The sequence below is a fragment of the Ascidia mentula genome, chromosome 7 (genome assembly GCF_947561715.1).
Source record: "Ascidia mentula chromosome 7, kaAscMent1.1, whole genome shotgun sequence".
NCBI classification, from domain to species: Eukaryota; Metazoa; Chordata; class Ascidiacea; order Phlebobranchia; family Ascidiidae; genus Ascidia; species Ascidia mentula.
Genome location: NC_138572.1, coordinates 4,265,732 through 4,293,367, shown reverse-complemented (window position 1 = coordinate 4,293,367; position 27,636 = coordinate 4,265,732). Strand labels below are relative to the sequence as shown.

The 27,636-nt window shown below is 39.0% G+C and overlaps 6 protein-coding genes across 6 annotated transcripts; 4 read left to right on the top strand and 2 right to left on the bottom strand.

Annotated features, from left to right (window-relative positions):
- The first annotated feature begins 795 nt into the window (after nt 1–795).
- On the top strand, nt 796–8,566 carry LOC145909298 (alkaline phosphatase-like). Its single transcript, XM_082996689.1, has 11 exons — nt 796–923; nt 1,597–1,710; nt 2,825–2,946; nt 3,271–3,445; nt 3,659–3,819; nt 4,141–4,342; nt 5,265–5,417; nt 5,788–5,967; nt 6,313–6,459; nt 7,517–7,661; nt 8,180–8,566. The coding sequence occupies exons 1-11, from the start codon at nt 845–847 to the stop codon at nt 8,493–8,495; spliced, it is 1,794 nt and encodes a 597-aa protein (XP_082852815.1). The 5' UTR covers nt 796–844; the 3' UTR covers nt 8,496–8,566.
- Nucleotides 8,567–9,690: 1,124 nt separating this feature from the next.
- On the top strand, nt 9,691–12,978 carry LOC145908545 (histone acetyltransferase type B catalytic subunit-like). Its single transcript, XM_082995842.1, has 10 exons — nt 9,691–9,866; nt 9,956–10,031; nt 10,228–10,351; nt 10,414–10,593; nt 10,868–10,989; nt 11,115–11,219; nt 11,308–11,414; nt 11,474–11,625; nt 12,115–12,231; nt 12,685–12,978. The coding sequence occupies exons 1-10, from the start codon at nt 9,797–9,799 to the stop codon at nt 12,826–12,828; spliced, it is 1,197 nt and encodes a 398-aa protein (XP_082851968.1). The 5' UTR covers nt 9,691–9,796; the 3' UTR covers nt 12,829–12,978.
- A 381-nt stretch (nt 12,979–13,359) lies between these two features.
- LOC145909305 (cyclin-dependent kinase 2-like) lies at nt 13,360–15,976 on the bottom strand. The gene is made up of 7 exons (XM_082996698.1): nt 15,829–15,976; nt 15,543–15,620; nt 15,342–15,459; nt 14,928–15,098; nt 14,688–14,789; nt 14,050–14,253; nt 13,360–13,641 (listed from the first exon to the last, which is right to left on the bottom strand). Exons 1-7 carry the CDS (start codon nt 15,942–15,944, stop codon nt 13,534–13,536), a joined length of 897 nt encoding a protein of 298 aa, XP_082852824.1. The 5' UTR covers nt 15,945–15,976; the 3' UTR covers nt 13,360–13,533.
- A 1,154-nt stretch (nt 15,977–17,130) lies between these two features.
- LOC145907959 (uronyl 2-sulfotransferase-like) lies at nt 17,131–19,215 on the top strand. The gene has a single exon (XM_082995107.1). The coding sequence runs from the start codon at nt 17,147–17,149 to the stop codon at nt 18,083–18,085; it is 939 nt and encodes a 312-aa protein (XP_082851233.1). The 5' UTR covers nt 17,131–17,146; the 3' UTR covers nt 18,086–19,215.
- An 86-nt stretch (nt 19,216–19,301) lies between these two features.
- On the bottom strand, nt 19,302–21,583 carry LOC145908423 (F-box only protein 4-like). Its single transcript, XM_082995703.1, has 2 exons — nt 21,311–21,583; nt 19,302–21,196 (listed from the first exon to the last, which is right to left on the bottom strand). The coding sequence occupies exons 1-2, from the start codon at nt 21,522–21,524 to the stop codon at nt 19,827–19,829; spliced, it is 1,584 nt and encodes a 527-aa protein (XP_082851829.1). The 5' UTR covers nt 21,525–21,583; the 3' UTR covers nt 19,302–19,826.
- A 1,796-nt stretch (nt 21,584–23,379) lies between these two features.
- On the top strand, nt 23,380–26,683 carry LOC145908345 (uncharacterized). Its single transcript, XM_082995606.1, has 3 exons — nt 23,380–23,533; nt 23,754–24,377; nt 25,225–26,683. Exons 1-3 carry the CDS (start codon nt 23,473–23,475, stop codon nt 25,812–25,814), a joined length of 1,275 nt encoding a protein of 424 aa, XP_082851732.1. The 5' UTR covers nt 23,380–23,472; the 3' UTR covers nt 25,815–26,683.
- The last annotated feature ends 953 nt before the right edge of the window (nt 26,684–27,636 follow it).

The following is a 27,636-nucleotide window of genomic DNA, read 5'->3' as shown; positions in this document are numbered from 1 at the left end:
GACATACAAACATGTTTGAAGCAAAAATATCAATAAAAAAATAATTTACGTGTTTAGCAGTGTGGAAAAAAATACACTTTGACGCTTTATTTAGTGACTGTTTATTCTTTTGCATCAATTTGGTGCGACGTGAAAATGTAATTACCACAGCAGTAAATAAACATTCGAAAACCACAAACTAAAACCACTTGGCGCTCGCTTGTTGTAAAAGTGGATGAAAGCGAAAGAAGTTTAGTCAACTTTGCTTGTAAGGGTTAATGGATGCTTTTGCATACAAATGTGTCTTCCAACTTAAAACTATTTGCTATGGGGAGGTTGCAATACGTTGCATGGCTTCACCCGTTTCAATACGGGATTAGCAATAAATTTGAGTCATCAGTTGGTTACACATTAGCAAATCTGCTTTACTTGGTCTTTAGCTTGTTTACCTGGTCTTTACCAATTTTTTCGAGCCTATTACCTAATCACTCAAGGACAGTTGGAGTTGCAACTGCATTCAGCAGCCATTATCCGAGTAAAGGAGGTTGTTTGCGTAAAAAGTAAACACTTCAGTGTGCATTCAAAGAAGAAAAAGAAAAGGCTTTTATTGAGGCAGGCACCACTCCGTTGAGGTTTGCATTTGCTCAGGGCCGCAGACTCATTGCTCAGTGAACCTTTTTTATTCCGTCACGATACGTATAGGGGTTGCTTTAAAAGGAGATGTGGTTTGCGGCGTTTTCATTTGGCAAAAACGCTGACTCTAAAAACCTTTTTTATTTGAATAGCCTTGAGAAACATGCACAACAGCAACGAATTTTCGTGTTTTGTAGAGAAAAATAAGGGGTGTAAAACCAAGGTTAGTGTAATGGTTCGTTTAACAGGTATTGCAGCGGTTATTCTTGGACTGGTTTGCAACGGATACGCAGAAACCAGAGCCTGGTCAGGTAAGCTGTGGCACTTTTAATAGCAGATGCAGCACGGAAAATACTTATGCACCGTTATAACACAGAGTTTTCGCCAAACTTGATCTACATATTAGTGCAATACAAAAAACTGTGCGAATGTTAACGGTTTTAGGTGTGAACATAGCAGCCACCTGTTATTTTTTGTGGTTTATTTAAATTGCAATACAACACTAAATCATTGTGTTAATATTCGCACAGACTTCCATGTTACATAGGCTAATGTGGATGAAGTTTGGCGAAAACTCTGTGCCCTGTCTATCAGTATATTCCGTACAGCAACAGGGTTTCTCAACCGGGTGTATGCGGTCACCTAATAGTTGATAGTACTTACGATGAAGTTTTGTATCGGATCAAAGGCTTTTCATCGACATGTCGGGCCGGCAGGGTACAAAAATTTGCCAGCACCCAAACGAGTTAGGAAACCCTGGTCTGCATGTAACACACAAATAACCAGTTGACTTAAGTTTTTTGCGATGTTAACACAAGTCTTCAAGATCTAAATTTGCGATAAAATCTAAATGATTAAGCCCACACTGCTAGCAAGCAAAAAGGAAAGATAACATTTTCGGTTTATGTTCAATTACACGACATTTGTAATTACGCTTTTCATTAAAGCTATCACAAAAACAATTAATTTGGATTTTGTTTGTAGCCGAGGAGGAAACCACAGAATACTGGTATGCAGTTGGAGAAAAGGAGTTGACAGAGGCTCTCTCGTTAGAAAAACTGAATACCAACGTGGCAAGAAACGTCATTATATTTCTTGGTAAGATCTGATAATTAAACGACCGCATCAATTTTGCGAGCATTGAGCATTTTCCTACAGAAACGGATTGAAAGAATACATAAGTTATAATTTGTGTAACATTTTTCGGCTTTTCATGTTTTGACCAGCATTTCTTGCATACCACGCACTAGCTACAGGTTTACAGTTAGCAACTTCCAACTTCCAAAATCCAAAGTCACTTGACAGTTTTAATGATTTATAAAACCGTAAGTTGTGTTTCAAAAATATTTTATAGTTTGGAGAGTAAACTAAAGATAAGTTATGAGTGAGGACCAAACTACATCAAGCGCCCACCATACATAATAATTTTAAAAACTGTGCTGTCTATATACAAACTACACATATTTGAAAAACTACATCTACCGCAGTGTTGCACCAACGCATAAAAAATTTGCTAATGGATAATCCGCAGTGTGAGGTTTAATGAATTCAGCTATAATAATCCCTACCAATCGTGGGCATAAAACCACGACGATATACGCTGTACAAATATTTGCAAGTACTTGCACCACGGTGACGTCACTGATTGCAGGTTGTAAGCGCTTCATGGTAACAAGTGTACAACCATGTGTCGGTTACGGATGGCATGTAGTTATGGCAGATAAACGTTAATATACAAACGTTGGTTGCATGGCTTGGACAGCATAATTCATACGTATGTGACACTGTGATTGCCAATAAACGACATGAAGACTCAAAAACACGCCTTCAACTTTCATATTTTACAGAAAATGTAAAGTTAAATTGAAAAATTTTCTTTTTGTTCTGAAAGAAAAATTCATGATGAAAATTGTTACGAATCAACAAACTTTTAATTGTATATTGACGTCGATTCGTTTTTTTCGTGTGTCTAGAGCTTAAGACAAATAACACGAGTGCACATGTCTGCGAGATTTATATGTACCATTAAACTGCCTCTTGCCAACTTGACCACCCTACGACCGTATAAAATGCAAACAGCACTTACAAAGGAATTCCACCGGCCTAAACGTGAAACACTCAATTGACGTGCTGCATGTATAAAATTTGTAAATAATTCTAAGCCCTCGATGGCTGGAAACCAAATATTTAATTCCATACAAACTTCCTGCAGGGGACGGGATGGGGATTCCAACAATCACTGCTGGCAGAATCATGAAAGGGCAAATGCAGAACATGTCAGGCGAGGATTCCGAGCTTGCAATGGATCGGTTCCATCATTTTGGCATGTCTAAGGTATGCAAATTACGGTCTCTTTATGTCCTATGTGAGATTTTTATGTCTTGACTCTTCATCATCAAATGTAAGTTTCGCAAATACAATATATACGCAAAGGTCGAGCATTTTCTTGTTAAAAACCGTTTTTATTCAAATTTGTTTACCACTAAATTCCACATGACAATAGCATGGGAATGTCTGTGGTGTTAACGCCACAGGTTTGTCTCAATATGTTTACCACAAAATTCCACATGACCATGCATGCCATGGGAATGTTGTTATAATGCCACGGATTTAACCCAATATGTTTACTAGCTTTACGACAATTTAATCGCTATTCAGACGTACTCAGTAAACAAACAAACAGCGGATTCCGCAAGCACAGCAACTGCCTATCTGTGCGGGGTGAAGACTAACCACTATTTGCTTGGCCTCTCGGGTAAGGCGCGCCTCGACGATTGTGCCTCGGTCGCTGGGAACGAAGTTAACTCTATCCTACACGACTCCTATATTGTCGGTAAGAACCAGTAAATGGAAACAACGTCAACACAGAATAACAGATGGCTTGCTTGTAAAAATAAAGTGTGATTAATTAGGGAATACTGCATTTAATGAATTCATTTGGCTGATGAAAGGAACCGGAGTTCAATATATCAACACATTCCAATATGAAATTAATGGCTTCAAACCACTTCCCGAAACTCGTAACGTAACTTTTTAATCCTTACAGGAAAGTCAACCGGCATTGTGACTACAACCCAGTTGGCACACGCCACACCTGCAGCAGCATATTCTCATTCGGCGAGCAGACGTTACTACAGTGACGCCAACACTCCATCCGGTTGCACGGACATCGCGCAACAACTGTATGACAAATCGGACGAAATTACGGTAAAAGCAAAACATTTAACCGCATACTTGAACATGAAAACGTAATGAAGACTTTTAGACTTTTAGGTTTTAGATAATTATGGCTAGTTTTTCTTGCTTTTATGAAATTTAAGGTTAAATATATTTAATGTATGCATTTAATATTCAAAATGCATTATTTAACATTTATTATTCTGAATGTGTAACTCTAATATATCCTAACATTTTCTGCTTTTCGTAATTGTTTAACGGAAAAACAAACTTAAACAGTCTTGACTTCTAAGTTAAAAGACCGTGTTGATTTTGCCTAAATGTATTCCTTATTCTCCACATTACAACTAGGTGGCGCTAGGAGGGGGAAGGAAATATTTTACACCAAACACCGTGAATGACCCAGAATACCCGGCACGCAAGGGCGACCGTCTCGATAGCAAAGACCTGATCACAATGTGGAAGAATAAACATGCTGATGTGGAGGCTAAGTATGTGTGGGATCAGGCTGAATTTGACGCAGTAGATCCCGTCACCACAGACAAATTGCTCGGTAAGTGGTGGTGTGCCTGCCGCAGAATCTGTTTACAGAGGCTTGTGTATACAGTGTATGTCCTGTATATATACAGTGTAAGAGAAAAATTTCTTGAAATGATTTCAGGAATCAGTCTGTGCAGATCCGGTATTGACCGATAGATGTGTCTTTTCACGTATCACTGTATTCCGGAAACTCGATCTGTTACTCTTTTTTGTGTTTCCGGCTCTGTTGCTACCGATATTTTTGTTGCTTACTTTTTGACAACTACATTGATTTTATTGTTCGCGGATTTTAAATTCCTAGTTTGTTGAGTAAATCTTGTCGTTTACATTATTGTTTCCCAACTTTTTTGGGGGAGGAGTTTGTACTTTGAGATATCGCAGTGTATATTTTGCCACTTACACATATTGCTCTTGTCATGCCTACCTCTGGGATTAACAATTATATACTTAATCACACACACCTGGAACTTATAATTGATGATAACATATTTGGAGGGCGCTCAAAAAGAATATCACGGCCGGGTTCACTGGCTACGGAACAGGGAATTAAATCATTTTCGCCGAAGATTTTGTTGGTATTCAGATTTCTATGTCGACAGCAATAATCAAAATGCTTACGTCGGATGCACAGAACTTCTTCTGCAAAGCCGGCTATCCCACTAACTACCAATCGTAAGAATGTTTCATGCAGTTGTGCACCAGTGTACCTTGGCCACAATATTACCCGTAAAACCGCCGAGTTGTGCTGTAGCTCAGTTGGTAGGAGCGTTGTGCCTGGTTAGCCCAGGGTCGTGAGTTTAAACCTCACCGGGAGCTTGATTTTATAAATCTCTCTTCGACTATCGGGAAAAAGTGGCTGATCCAGCTAGGCTGCAATGCCTGGGCTTCGAAGCCTGGAAACTACGAATAGTAATGATAAAATAACCCTTTTCCAGGAATGTTCGACCGGGACCACATGAAATATGAGGTGGATCGTGCTGATGACACCGGCGGGGAGCCCAGCATTGCTGAGATGACAGAGAAAGCAATCAGAATTCTGAGAAAGAACTCGAAAGGATATTTCCTACTGGTGGAAGGCGGCAGAATCGGTAAACGACTAGGAAACATACCTTTGTTGAACGGCGTTAGTTTTATCATACAAACTGCTTATTTGTATCAAGCGCGAATTGCGTAAGTGTATGGCGCAGAAAACTATTGGCCATATCCGAACGTATAGAAAGAAAATGTTTTGCTACAACTCGTTGTCGGTGTCTTAGAGTCAAGCCATGTGCATTGTTTTCTTCACGAACGAAAACAACATTTTTCATAAAACGCATGGTCATTCAATACTAAACATATTTAGGCCCGATATATGTCCAGTGTCGTTCTAAAAATCGAAATTCCATCTGCAGCGAAATTATGCTCATACAAAACGACCGACATACTGGCCAATATGTAAAAATACTTTGTTGTCCACAGACCACGGGCACCACTCTTCGAACGCCTATAGGGCTCTGACGGAAACGGTGGCCTTCGATGAAGCCATCCAGAAAGCTTTAGATCTCACAACCGATTCGGACACACTGATTATTGTAACAGCCGACCACAGTCACACTATGAACATGGGCGGTTATAGTGACAGAGGAAATCCCATCCTTGGTAAGAAACAACTTTGTCTTCTGAAGACATTCTGATATTTTTTGTCTCGTACACGCTTCTCAAACTTGATTTCATGATCAAAAGTATTAAAAATGAGTAGATTCGTTGTAACATGATCACAAGATGCTATTACGAACACTATACACTCTATTGGGTTTTATGTGTGCAAATTGATTCTGTTCACTGTATATACAACCTTTCGGATCACTGTATGTAACCTTTTTAACTCATTTCCATGTAAGTTTTTTCCAGATTTTTATGTACAGCGCAAAACACTTTACAATTGACTTATCTACATTTAAAAAAGGTTTCCACCTTCACCGTTTTTTGTTAATACTTTCAAAGGTCTAGCACCTGCTCAAGCCGACCCAGAAAAAGCTTTGGATTTAAAACCTTACACCACAATTCTGTATGGTAACGGACCTGGATTTCAAGGAGCTGGAACGTATCTGGGCGAACATGAGCGCACAGATCCATCCTCTGTAGACACAAGTAACCTTTCTTTTCTGAAATTTATCTCGTACCGAAATAATGTTTTTATTCCCAGCAATACTTTACTCGAGTAAATCTTCATATTCTGTTGATATATCATAAGATTTGATCTCGGTCCATTTATGTTTGCTTTTTACATTTGTATTTACTTTTTACACTAAAATCAGTTTCGAAACAACACACATGATCTATTGACTTGAATGTGACGTTGTTCAACACGTTTATGATGGTTTGTTAATGTTTTTTTTTAGCAAAATTAAATGAAATTCAATCGAAGTACAGAAACTGTAACATGTTTCTGCGCAAACCGTCAGAAACAAACACACGTCAGTAACAAGCACACGTATTGTATGCCCAGCCTCGCGTCGCAAGCATTTGTTGCTGATTTTATGCAAACAACGCAGCAGCAAATGTCTGCAACGCGAGTGTGGGGTTCAAAGGCTTTGTAACCTCCAGTTTCAATTATTAGAATGCTCAGGGCCTTTGCCGCACGCATGGTTTGCTTGGAAGCACAATCTGTTGCACATTCATGCGACATTCGCAAATCAGCACTTGAGTGGTTTTCCGCATATACGTCATTATCATATAATGTTTGCCTATTTTGACGTAAAGTATATTTGCTAAACACAGAAGAAAAACATAAATTGCGTGCGAACTTGCACATAACAGAAAGTTTGTAATAATTAACCCAGGAAAAAGCTGTTCAAAATTAACCTTTGAACGTATGTGTTGATGCAGCCCTGCTGGCCCCAAGGCAAATTGTAAGAAGCCGAAAATAATGACACTTACAAAGAATAAGGGTAAAATACACTCAAGAACACTGCGATAAACTCATTCAGTTTTCCAAAGTCGCGTTTATAGGGTAAATCCTGAAGCTATAAGTTAGGTCATAAAATAACCTGGGTTTTGTGCCGGCTGTTATACACGTGCCTTGTTTCATAATTGGTTAAAATTGACAATGGCGCCTGAGTCGCATTCTTTCTCCTCTGCAAGTGGTCAGCTATGTTATGTCTTAAACATCACATTGATTACAGCTTCTAATTTTCACGTTTTTCAGTGACAAAAAATTACATACAACAGTCGGCGGTTCCTCTTCCTTCGGAAACACACGGTGGCGAGGACGTGGCTATTTTGGCCAGAGGACCCATGTCTCACCTCTTCCACGGCGTCCACGAACAAAACTACATTGCACACGTCATGAGGTACCAACCAGTGATGGGATTCAACTATTTTAGCACGCGGTTCTCTCACTAGCAGTATAGTAACCATAGTAACCGCAGGAATATAGTGCTTGAAGTGAAACACAGACTTACACATACGGTTGCTGACAACCGGTTCAATTATAGGTCATTAAATTCCAAGAACAGGTTCGCGCGAATCGGTATGAACCGGCTGAATCCTGTCACTGGGATCAACCACACGAAAAGCATAAGACTTTGCAAAAAACGTGTTTTCTTTTGGTGTCTACTGCCGTTACAAGGAGAAGGAACACAAATATTTTTAAGTCGAAATGATGAATGGGTTTGTGAATGGACGTTTATTATAGACCAAAATTACCAGTAGTGTATATAGACAAGCTGCGCTTCAGGCCACAATGTATTTGAATATTTAATTGAAGAATTAGATTTTTAAATTCTCCCAGCTTAAATTCAGCCACATTTCATGGCAGCACTGGTACAATTGTGTTAAAAAATAATCACATAAAATCGACGGTTTTTAGGTACGCTTCGTGCGTCGGTGGCATCCAGGACCACTGCAGTGACGCCAAATCCTCGGATGATTCAGCAAATAATGACGTAACACAAATCCAGCAGCCGGTTGCATCTGTGTTCCTTGGTATGGAACTGAATGTTACAGAAACCCAGATCGCGCTTTATGTTCAATTCGTGCTGCTTCTGTGCATGGTTCTGTTCACTATCTTTTTGGGGGTTCTTGTAAAGAAGAAGGTATCCAGCAATGTGGGCAGAAAAGGAAAGACAAATCATGCAGCGACGGCAAATGACAATTACGGCTTCAATACAGTCACTAAAATCTGATCCGATTTGTAAAAGAGCCACCTTGTTTGCGTAATTGTTGTCTTAGCATTCGCATATGTGTGCTCGTATCATAGCGCAATGTTACTTCTTAAATTCGCGAAAATGTAATTTTTATGTGTTTGCTAGAAATGTCAATAAAAGAAACTGACAGCGACTAACCTCAAACCTGAGATATGATAAAAAATAATAGAGCGATTTTGTAAAAACACATATAATAATGATATATTTCGGCCGTGTTGCTTTCCAGTGCCGATTTTACACCTAAAATATTTAGTCCGTTCAGAGCCACACATGCCATAAGCATACCAATAAATCTAAACAAAAATGTTGTTGCGTAACTCATATATAGAAATTATGGAGAAATTAAAATTTGTGTGATATAAATTATACAGTCTTAACTAGGCCTTAGAAAGTAATGCAGTAGCCAGGCATTTGTCAAACTACAATTGAAATTGTGTATCAAACGCGCACAACTATGATCATAGGCATAAACGGCAAAACCAGTAAAACAATTTAGTACAGATGTTGACAGAAAAATGGATCTAGTTTCTTTGCTAATATTATAGATTTTACAAAAGTCGATGGAAAGAATTGCGGTTGAAGCGTTTTTCACATCACGGCTGTCCGTAAAAATAGGCGTTATCGGATCTCTATGTTTATAGAGGTCAGAGGGTCAAACAGCTGATAACTTGTTTGTGACGTCATTTTAGGTAACGCGCGAAATGGTGGAGTGGGAAGGTCTTCAAAATATCGGTTCCGCTGAATCGGGTCAAGCAATTGGCTTGAAAATGGCATCGTAAAATGTTTGCGCTTCCTTTCGTTATAACTATTCATTGAATTGAGACAAATGCTCATGGTTTCAGGCATAATGTCTTGATTCAGGCAACGGTTTGCATAAGAAGATTGCCTGTGGCTGTGCTGTGCTGTCACCGAAATGTGTTGAAACTTGATTTGCCATATTTCCTTTCGAAATTTTTAAACTGCCACTGTGATAATTATGTTTTTTTGGGGGATAAGAGGTTCCTTGTTCAAAATAATATAGACCTAAATTCAGAGAAACTTTTTGTTTCAAATTATGACACAGACACTTGGTTTGTCTTCTTGTTGCAGCTTGTTGTCATCCAGATTAGATAAAAAGACATCATTTTTCCCGTTCGAGGTGGTCATGATGTAGTCTTTGTTTTTTTTCAGATATTTAGGCATGCACTTTTATTAGTTTGCACTAGCGACTATTCTCTGGGCTTTGTATAAATTATATTCTTGGCTAAAAATACAGCACATTATATTGCCAACACATAAACATGGATGCCTTGCAAAGTGCCATAGCGCAGTACATATTCTGTGCCAATGAAGTTGTTCATTTCAAAATGGGTAAGATATGTTGCATTCTGAATACATTTTTTGTTTGATGAAAAACCCAAAGCATGTGACAAGTTTAAAAATTGGTGTTTTTATTACAGTTCGCAGGGTTGAGGAATTGGCCTCGGAAGATGGATTTTTTAATCCAGATATGTCCCACCAGGTATTTGGTGAAAAGTAAGTTAAAGCATATAAAATATCTTACACATTTCCAAAGTGCAAAGATATTCTTGGACAGTGATGATTGTGCACACTTGCCTATTTTGTGCCAATAAATAAATAATCAGTTTATTTTATCTGTGCAGCTTCGTGATAAAATTGAAAATAGTGTATCTTTTTTATTTCCATATCTTTAACAATTGTTTCTGTTTAGAGAACAAATATTTGGTTACAAAAAGCTTAGAATCAACCTCTTCTATGCTGCCAGCACTCTGGACATCTATGTTAATATTGCATATGAAAAAAAGCTTAACCCAAAATATGCAGAAGGAGTTGAGGTGAATGTTTAATTTCCAAATCGAATGAATTTTTTTTTTAGGAAATTTCGTTTGCTCCCTAGGCTGACAACATTATGATGAAACTCAAGGATGTGTTGCCGCAGCAGTTTTCAGAAAATATTGATCAGTTCTCGTCGCATCTTGAAAAGCAAACAGGTTTCCAGCCACATGGGGAACTTATCAACACATACACAAGACAGGATAAAGAAACTCTTTCCAAAAGAACATTTCAAATTTTTAAGGTAAAATCAATAATTTAAGGTTCTTTCATTGTCATGCTTCATATTATGTTTACTTTTTATTGGCTATATTACATATCTAACAATGTCTTGACCACTGAGTCTAGTACAATATGTCAAATCTTAAAACTTGAGGATTTTTGTACGTTTGTAACAAAACACGTGGGTAAAAATCCTCATCAAATGCATAGCACAAAGTATATGAATGAACACTGCTTTGTGTACTCTAGTTTGCACATATAACAGTAGTTAAACATTATGTTTTTAATGCTTGTAGGCAAATGTAACTTGTCCTGGATTCAAAGAGTATCATGAAAGAATGGAAAGTTTCATACTTTGGTTTATCGATGCAGCCTCTTACATTGATGCAGATGATGATAAATGGGATTTTTACACCTTGTAAGTCTCAGTTCACCAATATTATCCCTTTTCAACCTAAATATTACAAGATGTTGTTTTTGTCACACAATCAATATGTTAAAATTATTTGATAGTGAAAAGATTTTTCAGCGATTTTTTTGCAGGTTTGAAAAACACGTTGAAAATGGAATCACATCATTTAGCTTTGTTGGCTACTCCACTTGTTATAGGTTTTACGCCTACCCTGACAAGTTCAGACCTCGAATCAGGTTAGGTATACAAACACTGGTAAACTTGTGTGTGTATTAATCTCACAGTGTTTTCCTGTATTTATTTACATTTTATTTTGTACTACAGCCAAATTTTAGTGTTGCCAGTTTACCAGAAGCAAGGTCATTGTACAGTATTGCTCACAACTATATATCAGCAATACACAAGCAACAGCAGTGTCATTGATATTACTGGTGAGTTAACCCATTAATGCTTAAAATACATGGGAATTCCCATGCTGCTTTGTTTACAGCTGAAGATCCCTCAGATAGTTTTCAGAGGGTTCGAGATTTTGTCGATGCCAAAAACTGCATGCAGTTAAAAGCATTCTGCCCAGAGAAATTGCATCAGTGCTTTACCAAAGAGATGGAAAAGTCTGCAAAAGAACATTACAAAATAAATAAGGTAGACGGCGACGCATTGTTAACTATTTTACTGTAGAAATGGTTAACTATACATTACTAATGACTGGGTGGCATATAGTAGGCATTAGGAGGTTTGTAAATGATTCCTTGTTTTGAAACACAAATTTGCCACACTTGCTAAATTAACACTCCTGAGGAACACAACTCACAGGTTTTCTCATAATTCTGAGTATAAAGAGACTGGCCCATATTGTTATTAACACTGTCATGTTAAAATAAGACGTTTCGACAAAAACTTATGTCATCATCAGTTTGATTACCAAAAGTATGTTTCGTTTTGCTATGCAGCGACGTTCATCAGGATGTACTTGTATAAATGTGCAAAAACGGTGTAGTCTAATGCCAAGGCGCATAAACATGTTCTATTGATAATATGTCCGCCCGTATCAGTAATGAATTTTAAAATGCATGTATAGTTGTACACATCTATGATTGATGGACAAACTGTTTGAACACGTTTTTGGTGCAGAGACAAGCTCGGCGGATATACGAAATCCTGAGACTGAACGTCACCAAGGAGTCGGACGAAACCAATTTCACGAAATTCCGCCTCGCAGTGAAAGAACGTCTAAACCGACCTTACAAGGCAAGGGCAAACTGTTATCTTTAGTAATGGCCCCTGGGGTTTTTACCTGGTTACTTTGTCTGAAAAGCGACGAGGTGCTTTTTAAATGGGTGGTGTTTAATCTCTGCGAGTACCACAAAGTTTTTTCGATCGTGTACTCAACATCAATTTACCGTTTGGGAGATTTGCTTTTAACATACACGGTACAGCACCCGGGTATATGTTATGAGGTGTTTCGTTCGAAAAAAATGCTTGGCAACGATTTACTAGCTGTACTTCCGAACCGGGATTAATGTTTGTAAATTCCGCAGAGATGTCGTCATTCAAAAAAATTTGGGAATCACTCCAGACTGAACAAACGTATATACGTATACAACATGTATTGTTTGTGTCTTATTTGGATTTCCGTCTGACATTAACTGTGACCAATATTGCCAATGTACATGCATTAACTTCAATTTTCTGACTTCGCAGAACGAAAGTTTGCGAAAAAAATCTCGCCAGTTGCACGAAAAACTGGTCCCACCCCTTGAAGAACGACAACTGATTTTGCAAAAGGAGTTTGAACGATATTTGGATCAGTATAGAAAGGTGGTGACGAGGTTGCAGTCCTGTTGAATGCCCATAGCGTTCCACGTTGCCAATTTTCAGTTCCGTTTTTCCTTATTTTTGTGCAAAGCTTGAAAATCGTTCCATCGTCCCACTGCCTTGCTTTATTGCACATACACTCTGTATGCTGTGTCTCGTTGTAAAAGAAATAAAAACAAATGCGGTCAAATTGTTTACCAAGCGGGTATTGAGAATTCAGTGTTTCTCGCCTTTTTGTGGACAAATTTTACACTCCCACTAATTAGTTTTTTTGGTACATTTACTTAATGTAAAATTTCAGCCCCTACTCGCCAAATTACACCTCATCAGTAGAGGAAAACAATAGACACATTTTACGCTTTCACTTTTTGGGGCTTTTCAAATATAACTACATATAACTCAAATGTGAAATTTGCTCAGATGAATTTTCCATTCTAGTAGGGTAACACTGTGCTAAATAAACAAGAAAGCTGTAACTCTGCAGTCAAGAAACCTTGCAGAAATGTTTCACAAACAAGTACAAAAAAACACCACTAGCTCGTGTTGTAAAAATAAGGCCTGGCTCACAATGAACAACAAGGTATTTAAAATCTATGATTGGCGTTAAAAATGTGGCATTGAAAACAACATACGCAAAGGCAGTTTTGCTGAAGCAAGCAGCAGTACTTCTGCAAACACTAAAAGCTTCGTAGCGACCAAATAAAACGTTTGAAGAACTGGAAAAAATAGATTTGCTCAAGCTCGCTTCAGGTTGGGTTTTGGCATACAAACATCTGCAAAGAAATTGTGCTGCAACGCTGTCTTGGCAGTGATACGCTGTACAGGGTCGTAGACGATCATTTTCTGTCGCAAAAAAAGTAAATAGAAGTGGAAAATTTTAATAAACTTTTCAGAAAAACAAAAAGTTATTTGCGTTTGACATGTTGTCAGTTCTTGGCTCAGAGTGGGAATTCTGATGCCTAATTTCCATAGGGACCACAAGCAGGATGGCTTTGTCATGTTTGTTTTATGGATAACCTGGGGGCAACAAGTTCTTGAACAACTGTAGGGAGCACAGGTAAATGAACTACTGGCCAAGAGATAGGGTTTGGGTCATTTATTAGTATCCATTTTTTTTGATAAACTCTAAGAAAAAAAACTTTACTTCTACTACATAAGACATATTAAAAGTATATATATATATATTTCTTGTATGGATAACAATGTTTATGAAATTTGACAAATCGGAAAAATAATCGAAACACTACATACCTCCATCAGACTTATTCCGCAAGGGTCTAATTTGGGAAACACTGATTGAAAAGTCTGTTCAGGCCATTGGGGGAATTTGTTTTTGAAATCTGGCATTGTTGTAACTCCTGGCCATATTTTCTCGGTGGGAGTTCCCAGGGTACGAAAGATTCGAAACAACTGATCAATTTCAGAATCCCCAGGAAAAAGTGTTTTTTTGTGAATCTGAAATCATAGATATGTATTCAAAATTACTCGTGAGGAATGATTGGCGATCATCATCGGTATGATCTTTTTTAATTTTGAAACCTAACAGAAATATTAATAATGGCATCGTCAGTTTCTGTGATAAAAAAGAACAAAAAAAGAGCTCAACATTAAATCCTAGGCATTGGCTGATTCCAGTTGTGTAACAGATATTTTTCGTTTGATATAGAAATGTATTCTTTTTTGTTGAAACATATTTGGTGCTGGTAAGACAGGCTACTTCACATAACAGCAATGATTTGCAAATCCAAAAAGCTAGTACTTGAACTTGCTTCAATTGAGATGGGGCTACCTCTATACATTATTTTATGATTTTCTACTGATCAGAGCACCTTTTTGACTTTTATTTACATGCATACTAATTAAAATATTCTAGTAAGATAGGCACTCACCATTTCAGCAAAAATACAACCAAGGCTCCATATATCCACTGCAGCAGAATAATACTTGGAACCTAACAATATTTCAGGGGGTCGATACCAAAGTGTGATTACCTGCAAACAGAAGGTGGTGGAATTGGGAAATGTCATCCAACGATTTGCAATCTCATTTTTACATGGAATTAAATATTAATAGACACACCCTGTCTGCAGCTTACCAATAAAATATTAATAGCATAACAAAATACTTACTTCATGTGTGTACATACGCACTGGAATACCAATTGCTCTGGCAAGCCCAAAATCGGCCAATTTTATATGGCCAACGTCATCAATCAACAGATTCTGGGGTTTTAAGTCTCTATGAAGTACTCTGTGTGAATGACAATAGGCGATGCCCTGCAGCAATTGATGCAAATAACTCTGAAAAAAAATTTAAGAGTATAATATTTAGCATTGATATTTAATAAATTTAATAATTTTAATAAATTAAGGATTCAGTAAAAGGCAACAGACATGACACCTTTTAATTTGACAATTTAGTTAACTCTGCCAGCCAAATATTTCTGCACTTGTGCACAATGTCAACAGCATTAACGCATTTACACCTATTGTATTATACACTTAAACCACTAAGAAACACATTGATTTCAGAAAAACAGATACCTTAGCAAGCGGCAAGGGCAAACTTGTAGGCTGGGCATCCATGAACCTTTTTAAATCCTGACTCAAGTATTCAAAAACAAGATACAACTTCATTTCACTGTGGATCACATCCATTAACCTGTAACAAATCAATATTACACCCCAAACTATTTTCAATACAGGGATTTTCCTCTGTTAACATAAGCAGATATTACAATGTACCTGACAATGTTTGGATGGTCCAACTCTTTCAAAAGGGAAATTTCCCTGATTGCAGTACTTGGCACACCTTCTGTTTCACTACATATACATTAAAAAAGGTGGAAAACTAACATTGATATTAAAATAATAAGTCTCAATATTGGTAGCCTATACCAATACAATTCACCAACACCAACTACTATAAAATTAACTTAACTAAACTTAACTACACCAAAGCATACCTAACATTTTTTGACACTTTTGTTTCTTTACAAACACCCAAAGTTTAAATCAGCTTATAACTTACGTGTCCAAGCGAATTTTCTTTAATGCCACCATTTTGCCCGTGAGTTTGTCTAGTGCTTTGTACACTATTCCATACGTGCCTTCGCCAATCTTTTCAATTTTGTGAAACCCATCCATAATTTGGGGTTTATAGCCTATATTTAAAACCTGAATCTGCGCCAAAATAGCAATTTTGTATTGGTTCATACAGTGACATAATAACTAAACGTAGATATAGGACCAATAAGGATATCCAAAAATTTTATATTGACAAGTAAAAACTCAATAAGCCTTGCTACATACCGGGCAAAACAATGACAATGCAGCGCAACTATTGCAACTGCAAAATGCGGTTTCCATTACAAAATTAGCGGCAAATGTGTTTTCAGTGTACTCTCATCCGCTTAACTTACCATCCACGTAGAGCAAGTTTGTTATTATCATATGTGTTTTTGGCGTTTTCAACCCATTAACCATAATTATTTAACTTGATTATAGGACTAGAAGAAAAACATTAGGCTATATATTTAACCCAAATACTTATTTTGGGTGATGCTCAGCAGCACTTAAAAGCAAACTTAGGCATTGAAAGTTAAAACTATAAACACTAGACGTAACTTCGTGGGATTTCTGCAATGTTCAAGGCATTTCTGCAATGTTCTACATGTATGCTGTCCATTTGTGGGCTGGTCAAAAATCCCTCATATCATAGATCAGTGTTTCTTAACCTTTTTTGGATCACGAACCCCTAAAACATTCTTTGAAAAGCTATGGACCCCTTTGCAAGAAACACATTGCAAATGTCGAAATTAGGTTTTAATCAACATAGTGATGGTCGAAACACTAGCATGCACGTACAACCGTTAAACCCAGAGCGAAACTTTTTTCAATAATAATTTTAGTTTTTTAGCCAAATTGTGGATTTTCGGAATAATTGTATTTCGTTTCATGGACCCCTTAATGCATCTTCTCGGACCCCTTGGGGGTTCGTGGACCCCAGGTTAAGAACCCCTGTCATAGATGTTTGACAGATGGTAATCAGTCAAGCATATAAACGTCCAGAGCTTCGACAAGAAAGAGCAAAGAGGGGCCACTTCAAGCAAATTAGCAGTTGTCGGTGGCTGCGTGTTTGCTTGTCTGCGTTGTGTCTGGCAAAGTTTTAAAATGCTTTTTCTGTGTCTATGTAAATAGATTGTTTGTGCTGTTTCCTTTTTGTACGACCAATTCGATTTGTAGCTATATGCTCTATACTGTGTGTGATGCTTCTTCACGAATTGCACTGCGCACACGATTAAACCAATTGTTTGTATTTTGTGTCAAGAATCGGTACGAATAGAGTCATGAAATATCACAAACTTATTTTGCTTATATTTTTTATCTTGACTGCTCTCATCTGCTCCATGATGTGGAAAGTTTCAACACAAAATTATGTCAGATCTGATTTTGAAAGGCCAGCTGCTTCAGCACATCAGTATGAAAACACCAATCTTATATCTCGAGTGGTTTATAATCGTGTGGGAAAATGTGGCAGTCGATCTCTGAATTTAGTCGTAAACGCATTGGCAAAACGACATGGGTTTACGTTTTATGCCTCCCCCATCAGCAACCTTACGCGACCCAAAATCTTGGATTTGATGGATGAAATTAAACTCATAGAAAACTTGCCCACTCCCATGTTGTATACACGGCATCTGCACTACGTAAACTTTCCAAAATTTGGCATGCAATCCCCAGTTTACATTAACATGATTCGAGATCCTATTGAGCGTTTCACATCCCAGTTTTACTTCAAGCGATATGGTGACAACCAACTGGCTTCTGCACGCTTGGGCAGAGCTTGGAGAAATGGAGAGAAAGACTTGGATATTAACACTTGTGTCCTTCACAACCATACAGAATGCTCGGAGGTAAAACTGTGGTATGTTGTGCCATATTTTTGTGGCCAAGCACCAATCTGTCGAGAGCCTGGGCGTGATGCTTTATTGCGAGCGAAGCGCCATGTTTTAGACAATTTTTTGGTGGTCGGTGTTCTTGAAGATTTTGATGGCATGCTTAAAGTTTTGGAAAAAGTTTTGCCAAATTATTTTCAAGGTGCCTCGCACGTTTGGAAAAAAATTCAGGACAGAACTGTAATGAAAACTGCCACACGAATCAAAGAGCCACTTTCACCAGAAGCATATGCTGTACTTCGAAAACGCATGAAGCTAGATTATGACTTCTATGATTTTGTTGTCAGATTGTTTAAGCAATTGAAAGAATTTCAACTTGGTCTGGAGTGATTGCTACTTAGTTTGATGCCATGCTTTTTTGAAGAAAGGTTTTTTTGCTGATCTTTTATTTTTATCAGTCTTCCAGCATATTTTCTATGTTTGGTACTTTTAGATACAATGTATTTACTGCAAGTTTTCCGTATTTATCAGTGTAACTATTAATTTTTAATAGCGTATGTTTTGTCTGTTGCAGTATCTGCAATTATTATTTCATGTCTTTTATTTCATAAATGGTCGCTGTATTGCCTTTTTAACTACCTTTTTTCAATCTTTTCCACTTCCTAATCATGCATGTTGCATACTATATTGGTACTTGAATGGATAAATTCCTCATTCGCTCATATAATAGACTGTGAAAATATTAATTGGTCATTTTTTAAACTATTAATATGTGTTATTTGGCTTTTTGCTTTCTCATGTTGTCAGCTTGCAAACTGCAGCTTATACTGCCGAACACTCCTGCTGATTTTTTTGCAGTTTTTTTGCAAACCACCCTGCAGTATTATTAAAATATTTTGCTGTTTATTGACTGGGATTATGTTGAATTTTCATATGAGCATCAAGTGATTATCAAAAAGTGAAGCAAATGCCAACAGCTCTTTTGTAGGACTTGCATGTATTTTTATCTGATTATAGATCATTTATTTGAGATTCATGGTATGTTTTACAAGGTTAGCCATTTCAAATGCTTGGTTCTATAGTGCTGCTTAACTAATACTTTTCAACACCATATAGAGTTACGTTCTGGGCAGGCACACTCTTGCGCTGTTGTTTTTGCAAAAATCCTTGATTGCGTTGGTGAACAGCATATATGTTATATTGCAAATACAGTTGGGTGTCCTGGGAAACAAACAGGCTTCCCATGTCAGGATGTTTAACATACACGTGTCAAGCCAGGAACCCACATGTGAAATGAACAACTGTCAAAGCTATCTGGCTGATGTAAAGTATTCATGTAGTACATGAATTTCGGGGCAATGGAATGCTTCCTGTTAAAGTACAAGCTCTGAATTTGTTATATGTATCTGGGTGATCATTTCTTGTATGTCTGTATAGTCCAGTATTGTTTAGTATAAATAAAACTTCTACATTGTGGCATGTAAAGTCATTACCATTTTGACATAATTTGTAAACTTTTACACTGCATTAAAAAGGTCTAAACCCTTTCTCTAACCTCGCCAATAAAAACTTTAATAAACTTAAAAGTGGTGAAATGCAATGTTTCAGTTGAAAACTTGAATGTATTGCAAAATTTGCAATGCCATAAAACTGGGAAACAAATATCTAATGTAACGCACACTTTGTCAATAACACAGACATTAGAAGATTTATGAAAGCAATAGAATGCAAGTGAGTGAGCACACATGACTTCACAGTGAGAATTAGGCAACTACACAAAAACAATTCACTTATGACATCTCTATATGATCAGGTAACAATTAAAATATATCGTCTCGTAAAATCAGGCAAACACCATTCACCTTTGTTTAGTTTAAGGAATACTAAAAATATGTAATTTTTGTGTAATCAAATTTTAAGATAAAAATTACTATACCATGAGTGATGAAAGCAAAACACTAACTATACCATAAGTGATGAAGGCACAACAGTAAAGACAATTGTAAACGTTTTTGGGCAACTCTATCTTGAAGCGCAATACACAGAAATGCCCTGTCAATGATTTATCTGCAATAAATGTGATAAAAAAAATTACGGCAAGTATTGAAACCAAGTTTAAGCCCACAAAATTTCACAGTTGCTTGAACAACCAAACCAGGCCATCCTCAAGCCCATCCAAATTGTCAACAGTAATATCCTGAACATACCAAGGCCTGTCTTGAATGCTTGCCAAGTCCAAAAGAGCAGCGATTTCAATGCAAGGAATTCTTCCTGTAAGTGCACTCTCTGTACAACACAAAATCAATAGAGGGCGTCTGCTGGAAGATGCAATGTTGCTGGAAATGCCAGTAAGGTTCATTATTGAGGAAAAGGCTGAAAGTGTGCTGTCAGGTGCTGGAGGATTTTCTGACTCAACTGAGTTAGCATGAATTTGATCTTGCTCCACCTCATAGCTACGTATACCAGTGACCATTGCTTGCAGCTCAAGTCGATTGTAAGCCAGCTGTTCCAAGGACTGATCTTTTGTGGCATCCACAACATAAATAAGACGACAGTTCTCTTCTCTTTCCTTGAGAAAATTGTGGACAGGATCTCTTAGTTTAAATGTGTGTTTCGAGGAAAATATTGTTGGTGGTGATTGTGGGTTAGCATTTGCAGAAGTCGTTTCTTCGTCACCGACCGTCACCTCTTCTAAAATGTTACTTTCTTGCAATCTTTCCAATCCTACCCTCTTCTGTCTGTCACGACGGTTTCCAGAGTATAATGCAATCAGGTTAAACCGTTTTTCCCCTTTAAACTCCAATTCAACTCCAGACCCAACACCGTCTTGGCTTCCAGGCAATAACCGTACAGTCATTAGCAGGTCAGGTCGGGCCCATAGAAGGCGGCGGAAAATTTTGCTTGTGTTTGATGACTCCATACCGGGGCCCATCATAATCACTTCACCACTTCCTGAACGCAATCGAATCCACAAACTTCTTAAAAATCTTGGAAAAGTTTGACTGGCAGCCAGTGGTGGACTGTTGTGCTGCGGAGATGAGGTGACTTCATTCGTTTGCATAGGTTCCTTATGGCTTGTGGAGGCAATACCAATTGTTTGTTTGTCCTGCTGTCTTTGGTATGCTGAGTGGAAATAAAGTGCTTTATAGTTTACATTCATTCTCCTGCATAGTTGCTCATGGAAGTCCCAATAATTCATTTCCGGAGACTTTGCGGCATCACTTGAATCACAACGTAAATCCAGATCGACAGTAGGGACCAAGGGGGTGCTTTTCTGACTGATGCTGTTCCACCTGTTGATATCTCTGTAGAGAAGTTCTCTCCACAAAAACTGGTCATGGCACATTTCACTCCAGTGTCGACTGGTCATAGACAAATGACAAATATCAGCAGTGTCCAATTGAGATAAGATAATCAGTTTACAATAGAATGGTATGTCATCCAGCTGGACCCCGTTAATAGTTGACACTTCTTCATCACCAGCATTTCTCTCCATAGTATCTGCACATACCAAACTCAATTCACCATTGTTTTTAGGTAATAATAAGGATGAAAAGCATTAACATTATGCCATACTACATTGTAGCATTATATAAATGTTGAAATTTTCCTAACCTGAATTTCCAGTGGCAACCATGTGACGAGGGCTTTTTGTAATTCCATCTTTAATCTTTGTCATGCATTGATCTTTAAAATGTCGAAAAGCATCGAAAATAGTTTTCTCATGAGTTCCATTGAAAGATAAAGTAGTTTGGTTTGGCTTAAAATTGTTTTGATGAAGGCCCATTGATCCTTGACATACTGTCACTGGTTTTGCAGAAGTCGCCATACAAAAAGCAGTACTTTACAAACTCACAAAACTACACTTAGGCTACAGGACTAACAGCATTGCTTTAAATAAAAAAAAAAACTGTTTTTGCAGGTATTTTTCAAACGTTACTCCAAAATAACATAACTTTACAATTCAATTGAGTGATTAGTGCTATAATGTTCCGCACTTCTATGATGCACACACGACACACTGTTGTTTTGTTTGTTCATTTTTCGTTATCTGTACTTCCGCTTCAATGAGACTATTTTCAGATTCACATAACACCACGTAAGCCTGCCAACGCAATAAACTATAAGCCAGCAGGTATGCTCCTCGCGAGCCAACAATGACACAAATAGTACGTGTACTCGAACAACACAAAATAGTACGTGTACTCGAACAACACAAAACCACACACCGCAGAAAAAATGCGTCAAGTGTTACGTCACTACTTAAACGTCACTGGAATCCCGGTGGCAGTTACTCTATAAAGCTAAAAATAATTTTAGCCATCCAAAAAGATACATTGAAAAGCGTCAAAAACAACTTTTTCATAATCTAATCATGATTTTACACAGTGTTCCAGCCCTACTCAAACGCTATATGCAATAAACTCATCTTTTATTGCCGACTATTTTAAACGTGCACAATTATCTTACCTTTTGTTATATTTTTTTTACTTTTTTACTTTTTTATCTTTTTGAGCAACCACTCCCACCTCGATTAATTGTAGATGTAAAGAATCTATGGTAGGCACAACATCGTCCCAAGAGGTATTAATTTTATCCTTAGATTGTCCGCTAGTATTGCCAAAGAGCTCAAAAAATACTGCCAGACAATTTGCGAGTGCGAAAAACAGGCAGCACAACGCTCGTTCATTTGGGATAATTCTTCAGTCTGCTTCGCTTTTATGTATTGAGTGTAAAAATGATGCCATGTTATAAAAACTTTGGAAAACTGAAGTGGCATTTAAAGATAACGCTTTCGTTTGGTCGGCAAAGTCGTCAAGAGTCGCACCACGTTGCACTGAGACCTTCTAGGTCGAAACAGTGGCCATTTGTACGCAGCGCATAAAAATCATTATTTGGATCCACTTGCTTGTATTTATGATATTTAACTTGTCTTATAGTTGAAATGTACAATAGCCACACCCACTTTCTCTTCGATACAAACGTTTGAAACGGAAAATACTTGGAAGCCGGTACTTGATTTACACATGATTCAGTTCCCCTTCGAAACCAATTTCCGTACCACGGCCGGAATGTCTGTTCTGATCACGTGCTGTGAGAAGAGATTACAGCCATAAAGTTACTGGTAGGGAAATACCCAGGTGTCGGTGGTGCGTTGCGCACCTAAATGTCATCTCGTGGCTAAAGAAAGATTTTTCGTTTCGCAACCGAGGACAAAAAGACCTCCACACCCAAATGGTAGCAAGTGCATTGTGTCAAAATGCTGTGCTGGTTAACAAACCTATCTGTATTTTCCTTTCTTGGAAATATTTTAGTCATACGGAAGCATTTTTTTATGACCAATCATAGCAGACTTGACCTTGGGCAAACAAGTGACCTTGGGCAAACAAGTTGTAGTTGTTGGTGTAGGATTTATCTTAGCGCGAACAATTTATTTTGCAAAAGCCCAAACGTCAGCTGATTGTTGAGCTGACAAGAGCATTAGGAGCTCCCAGAGAGCGTGGCGTGTCAGGACATGTCTGGCTCCAAGAGGATAAAGAAACAAAGGGAGCGCTCCCAGTAGGGAAACGGAGCAAAAACAGTCCGGGGGGAAGCACCTCCAAACACGCGCAGACCTTTTTTTCTATTTTGGTTGGGTTTATATGGTTACGCAATTGATGCGCCTGGTTAGTCTACGTGTTCTCTTGTGCGATTAAGGTCGTGTAACTTACAGCAATCGAACGGTTTACTTTTTCTACTTCAGTTTGCCAGACTGACGAGGTCTATACAACGTTATAATGGTTCACATGCTCACAGTGGTCGACGACGATACAGAGAAGCAGCAGATAAGCAAACCACGTAAGTGCAATTAACAGCAGCCCACTTATTCAGTTTGAGAACAAAGAGACTAGCCAGGTGTACTTACTTGCTACACATAGCTGATATTGTTTGTTCGTGCAAGTTAATTGTCATTATTATACAATTGTGATGTACGTTGTAACCAATATGAAAACATTGGCTGATTCTAGGATTCAGTCATGCGCACAAGCAGCGTTTACAGTTTTTGTTTTGATTGCAGACCAAGCGTTGGGTGGACAAATTGAATACTCCCTACCAACAACACAACAAGGCATCACACTTGCAACGATGCACGCTGATCGCGACAGCCAATACACCTTCGATGCGTTTAATCACGCCATGATGGCCGATTATTCGCCCGAGCCTTGCACTGCCATGGATGCAGAAAGCTCAGAGTTCCCGAGCGGCAATTTTCACAACGTTTCAAGTATGACAAGAGTGGAGAAGCAACCAGACGCAATGGAACTCCTTTTCGGACAACCGAAGTTCCATCGCCAGTATTCCATCTCCACTGTGTTGGAGGTTATTGACAACCACACACTTGGCGCCGACAACCAAAACAACTCCAATAACTCGTGTACGCCAAATGCACTGAGTCAACCCATTAATATCAACAGAGGGGCGCAGATGGACTACGAGCAGTACAGAGCAACGCCAACTGACTGTCGCATTTCCAATGCCCAGCCCTCCTCCGATCTCACATTTCTCGGCCCCAACAGTCCGATGACCCTTCCGTTCGGTCACTACAAAAATCTGCCGGATACACCGCAGTCCTCCAACTTCGACATGCAAAGCAACCCCGCAAATTCCTACACCGACAACGTTGCCGCCGTTGGATCTTTCGGTGAGTCTTGAGTTGACTTTGCAAAACAAAGTAGGAACCACTTCATGCTGGTGCAAAATTAAGTTTAAAGACTGGGTTTGGCCATCGTTCGGGCCTGTTTAAGCGCAATTCCACCAATTATAACCGTTGTCCCATTTTGCGCTGCCTTGTTTTGGTCGCTTGACTGATGACAAAAGATCAATAGTTTGGCGAATACAAGTTGACGTTATTTTGACGAAAGTGCGTGGCACGCATTTTGGCGCTAACACGTTGTCATACTGCAACGTTCGCCAACGGTATTTTTCGCAAAACTCCATTTTAATTTCCTAATATTATCACCGTCACGTGATTCGGAGCGCGCGCGAACGTCCGCCATTTTGGAATCGCGACAAATGATTTTCCTGTGGCAGCGGGGCGACGTCTCGTCTCCGCTCGCAGACAAAGCGGACACGGGCGCACGTGACGTTGAGATAGCGGCTTGCCAGGACTTGCCCGACGGCCGCGGGAAACGGACAGGTGGCAGAGGGTTCCAAACGCATCTTATCCGCATTTCCCAACTGTTTAGATCGTGCCCGATTTGCCTGCGCCACATATCGCATGACAACAAAAGTGCGTTGACCCTTGTTTTGTTGCGAGCGCGCTAAACCAGTCCAGGCATGCCCACAAATTAAGTAAGGAGCGGCTATTAATTGCACCACCACCGTAATGAAAGCGAGCACTGCGGTTAAACAGTTTATTGAATTGCGCAAAGAAAAACCCAAACACCCGATATGTTTTTTCCTACGTTTTGCCGAACACGACCCTTATGTATAAATATAAAGGAAAATACTTTTACCCCCTGATTAAAACATTTTATTTATGTTTCCAGGATCAACGGGTGACGCCAATTCCGCGTTTCAAACCACTTGCCAGGGAATTCAGGAAACGAAGAATCCGGCATCGATCCCACAACTATCAAATGGACAGTGGCTTTCCAGCATGCCACTTCACTTCGGCTCAGCACCCCAGTACGAAAGCGTTCCGGTTGTGCCCCAGCATCAGCACACCAAGCTCTCAAACGTGTCTTCTTGTCCTGATTTTGACACCAGCAACGATGTGTTCGACGCGACGGTGCAGTTCCAACCGTCGGCGCATTATGGCGGCCGCACCATGTCTTCTTCGTCGACGCAGTCTGACTTTCCAGTCTCTGGAACAGGCCTCGAACTCCAGGAAATAGATCAGGACGCCTTGGACTACGACGTATTCAACCAACTCCATAAAGCCGATCGCAGAAGAATCCGCAACAACTTGGCGTGCAAAGCATCTCGACACCGACGTAAGCAACGAAAACTTCACAACGAGCAGCAGGCGGCAGATTTGGAATCCAAGAATCAAGCTCTTCGTGAAAGAATCCGTCAGCTTGAGACCGACGTTCGGCTCACCCGGGATACAGTGTTGCGCCGCATGAGCGAAACGTAGTCGCCCGGAGGTTATGGCGATTGTACAGAGGTTATTCGCAGCGCCCATTGACTGTTGTTAAACTTTTATTTGATGACGGGACGGAACTTTATTTATTGGATGCTGGACTTTCAGCAATTGGAGTGAACATTCCTTGCAAGGTTTCATATACTGTACAGAGTTTTATTTTTTTTTTGTCTTTAACTTAATTCTTTGTTCGAATACCGTGTATAGTCTATTAATGCGTTTCTTTATTCTTTTCGCGCTGTCCTGTCTCTATTTGAAACGCTGTGTTGGTATCGACCATTGTGAAGAGTTCCGGGTGCGCCACAAACGCCCCTGCTCGGTATGCTGAAGGCTGCTTTCCTTGTTGTTGATTTCTTTTTTTGAGATTTTACTTTTGACTGTTGTGTTGGATAAAGTGAAGCCTGGGGCACGCTTATAGTGTGTGACTTGCCTGCTGGTGCCATATATAATACCCTAAAAAGCGCCGATGTGTGGATCGTCTTGCCAAACGCGTGTGTAGCCGTATTTTTTTTGTGCGCCGCTGTGCCTTGTGCATAGGAACAAACTGCTGAAAATGTGCTGGCACGGGAACATAACACAAATGCGGAGGATTTTGTTTGATATTTGAATATTGCTTTGAATTTGTCTGTTATCATATGAGCGTGCGTGTGACGGGCTCTTGCTCTTGTCTGGGCTTCACTTGAATGCTGGCGTTCAGTATGCTCCGGAAAGCAGTAATTTGCCCAAGTCTAAATGGACTGCCCGACTGGCTAACCGTAGCAGCCATTTCTTTTTCACTTTTTTCCCAATTTTTGGATTCCTATTTTGTTTTGTCTACTTGTCGAAAACAACAAAAAAAGCAAATAAAAAACATGTGCAAAGTTCGACATGCGTCGTCACAGCAGCCTTTGTTGCAGCACAATTGACATGTTCGGCCTAAAAGTCAATAGTGAACAGAAACCGCGCGCTCAGGTGTCATTAAAATACAACACTCGGAGAACGAGCGACAAGCAATAGAGCGACGGTTTGTTGACTTTCATTGCTTGCAGATGCGACTGCGTTTGCCGCACGTTAACCCGCTACGATATGCGTGTACTCCTAACAATATTAATTAAGTGTGCACTTCGTCGAAGAGGTCCCGCTCCCGCGGAGTCTAGGCAGCCGCGTTCGTTACAGAACAAAAACAGTCACCGCGCGCAACCAGCCAAGACACACATGACTCGTTGACCTTTATAAAGTGATTATGACTCACACCGACGCGAGGCCTTAGGTTGCGGCTCACTAATTATTGAACACAATTCTACTGCGATGGGTTTTCATCTAACAACATGAATGATTGGCAGCTGGTGATTGGCTTATACATAGTAGTTGGAAGCCTAAATACTCTATTAACAAAATGTTAATGGTCACACACACGGTCAAATATTTATACCATCTATAAATACTTGACAGTGTGTAACCATGCACATTTTTGATCTTTTTGTAACTTGCTGTTGGCGCTACCATGCATAATGTTTAGTCAATTTACTGCTCTTCTTGTTTTTGTTTGGTTAGATTAATTTTGTCCTTGTACAATAAAATATGCTTTTTACTTCCATCGATGCAGTATTTTTCCGAAACTGCTGCTTTTATTCATTTGCTTTAATTTGGCAACTAAACGGTCATATTAATGTCCCCCAAAAGCGCTTCAATCGCTCGAGTCAAAGTTAACTAAATTTCAAACCCCACCTCCACCCTATGCGATTTTTAAATCTTGTAAATTTAACGTTTATGACGCACAAATGTTATTGTAACGTAAGAATAACCTGGCTATAAAAAAGAACAATGTTAACGGCAG

Coding starts and splice junctions, on each gene's coding strand:
- LOC145908423 (XM_082995703.1), bottom strand. CDS start 21,524: ATGGCGACTTCTGCAAAACCAGTGACAGTATGTCAAGGATCAATGGGC. Junction 21,197..21,310: donor GGTTGCCACTGGAAATTCAG/GTTAGGAAAATT, acceptor TGGTATGTGCAG/ATACTATGGAGAGAAATGCT.
- LOC145908545 (XM_082995842.1), top strand. CDS start 9,797: ATGGATGCCTTGCAAAGTGCCATAGCGCAGTACATATTCTGTGCCAAT. Junction 10,352..10,413: donor AATATGCAGAAGGAGTTGAG/GTGAATGTTTAA, acceptor TTTGCTCCCTAG/GCTGACAACATTATGATGAA. Junction 11,626..12,114: donor AACATTACAAAATAAATAAG/GTAGACGGCGAC, acceptor TTTTTGGTGCAG/AGACAAGCTCGGCGGATATA.
- LOC145909305 (XM_082996698.1), bottom strand. CDS start 15,944: ATGGATGGGTTTCACAAAATTGAAAAGATTGGCGAAGGCACGTATGGA. Junction 14,790..14,927: donor TGCGTATGTACACACATGAA/GTAAGTATTTTG, acceptor TTCTGTTTGCAG/GTAATCACACTTTGGTATCG. Junction 14,254..14,687: donor GTTGTATTTTTGCTGAAATG/GTGAGTGCCTAT, acceptor CTATGATTTCAG/ATTCACAAAAAAACACTTTT.
- LOC145908345 (XM_082995606.1), top strand. CDS start 23,473: ATGGTTCACATGCTCACAGTGGTCGACGACGATACAGAGAAGCAGCAG. Junction 23,534..23,753: donor GCAGCAGATAAGCAAACCAC/GTAAGTGCAATT, acceptor TTTTGATTGCAG/ACCAAGCGTTGGGTGGACAA. Junction 24,378..25,224: donor TGCCGCCGTTGGATCTTTCG/GTGAGTCTTGAG, acceptor TTATGTTTCCAG/GATCAACGGGTGACGCCAAT.
- LOC145909298 (XM_082996689.1), top strand. CDS start 845: ATGGTTCGTTTAACAGGTATTGCAGCGGTTATTCTTGGACTGGTTTGC. Junction 5,968..6,312: donor CAGAGGAAATCCCATCCTTG/GTAAGAAACAAC, acceptor ATACTTTCAAAG/GTCTAGCACCTGCTCAAGCC. Junction 6,460..7,516: donor TCCATCCTCTGTAGACACAA/GTAACCTTTCTT, acceptor CACGTTTTTCAG/TGACAAAAAATTACATACAA.
- LOC145907959 (XM_082995107.1), top strand. CDS start 17,147: ATGAAATATCACAAACTTATTTTGCTTATATTTTTTATCTTGACTGCT.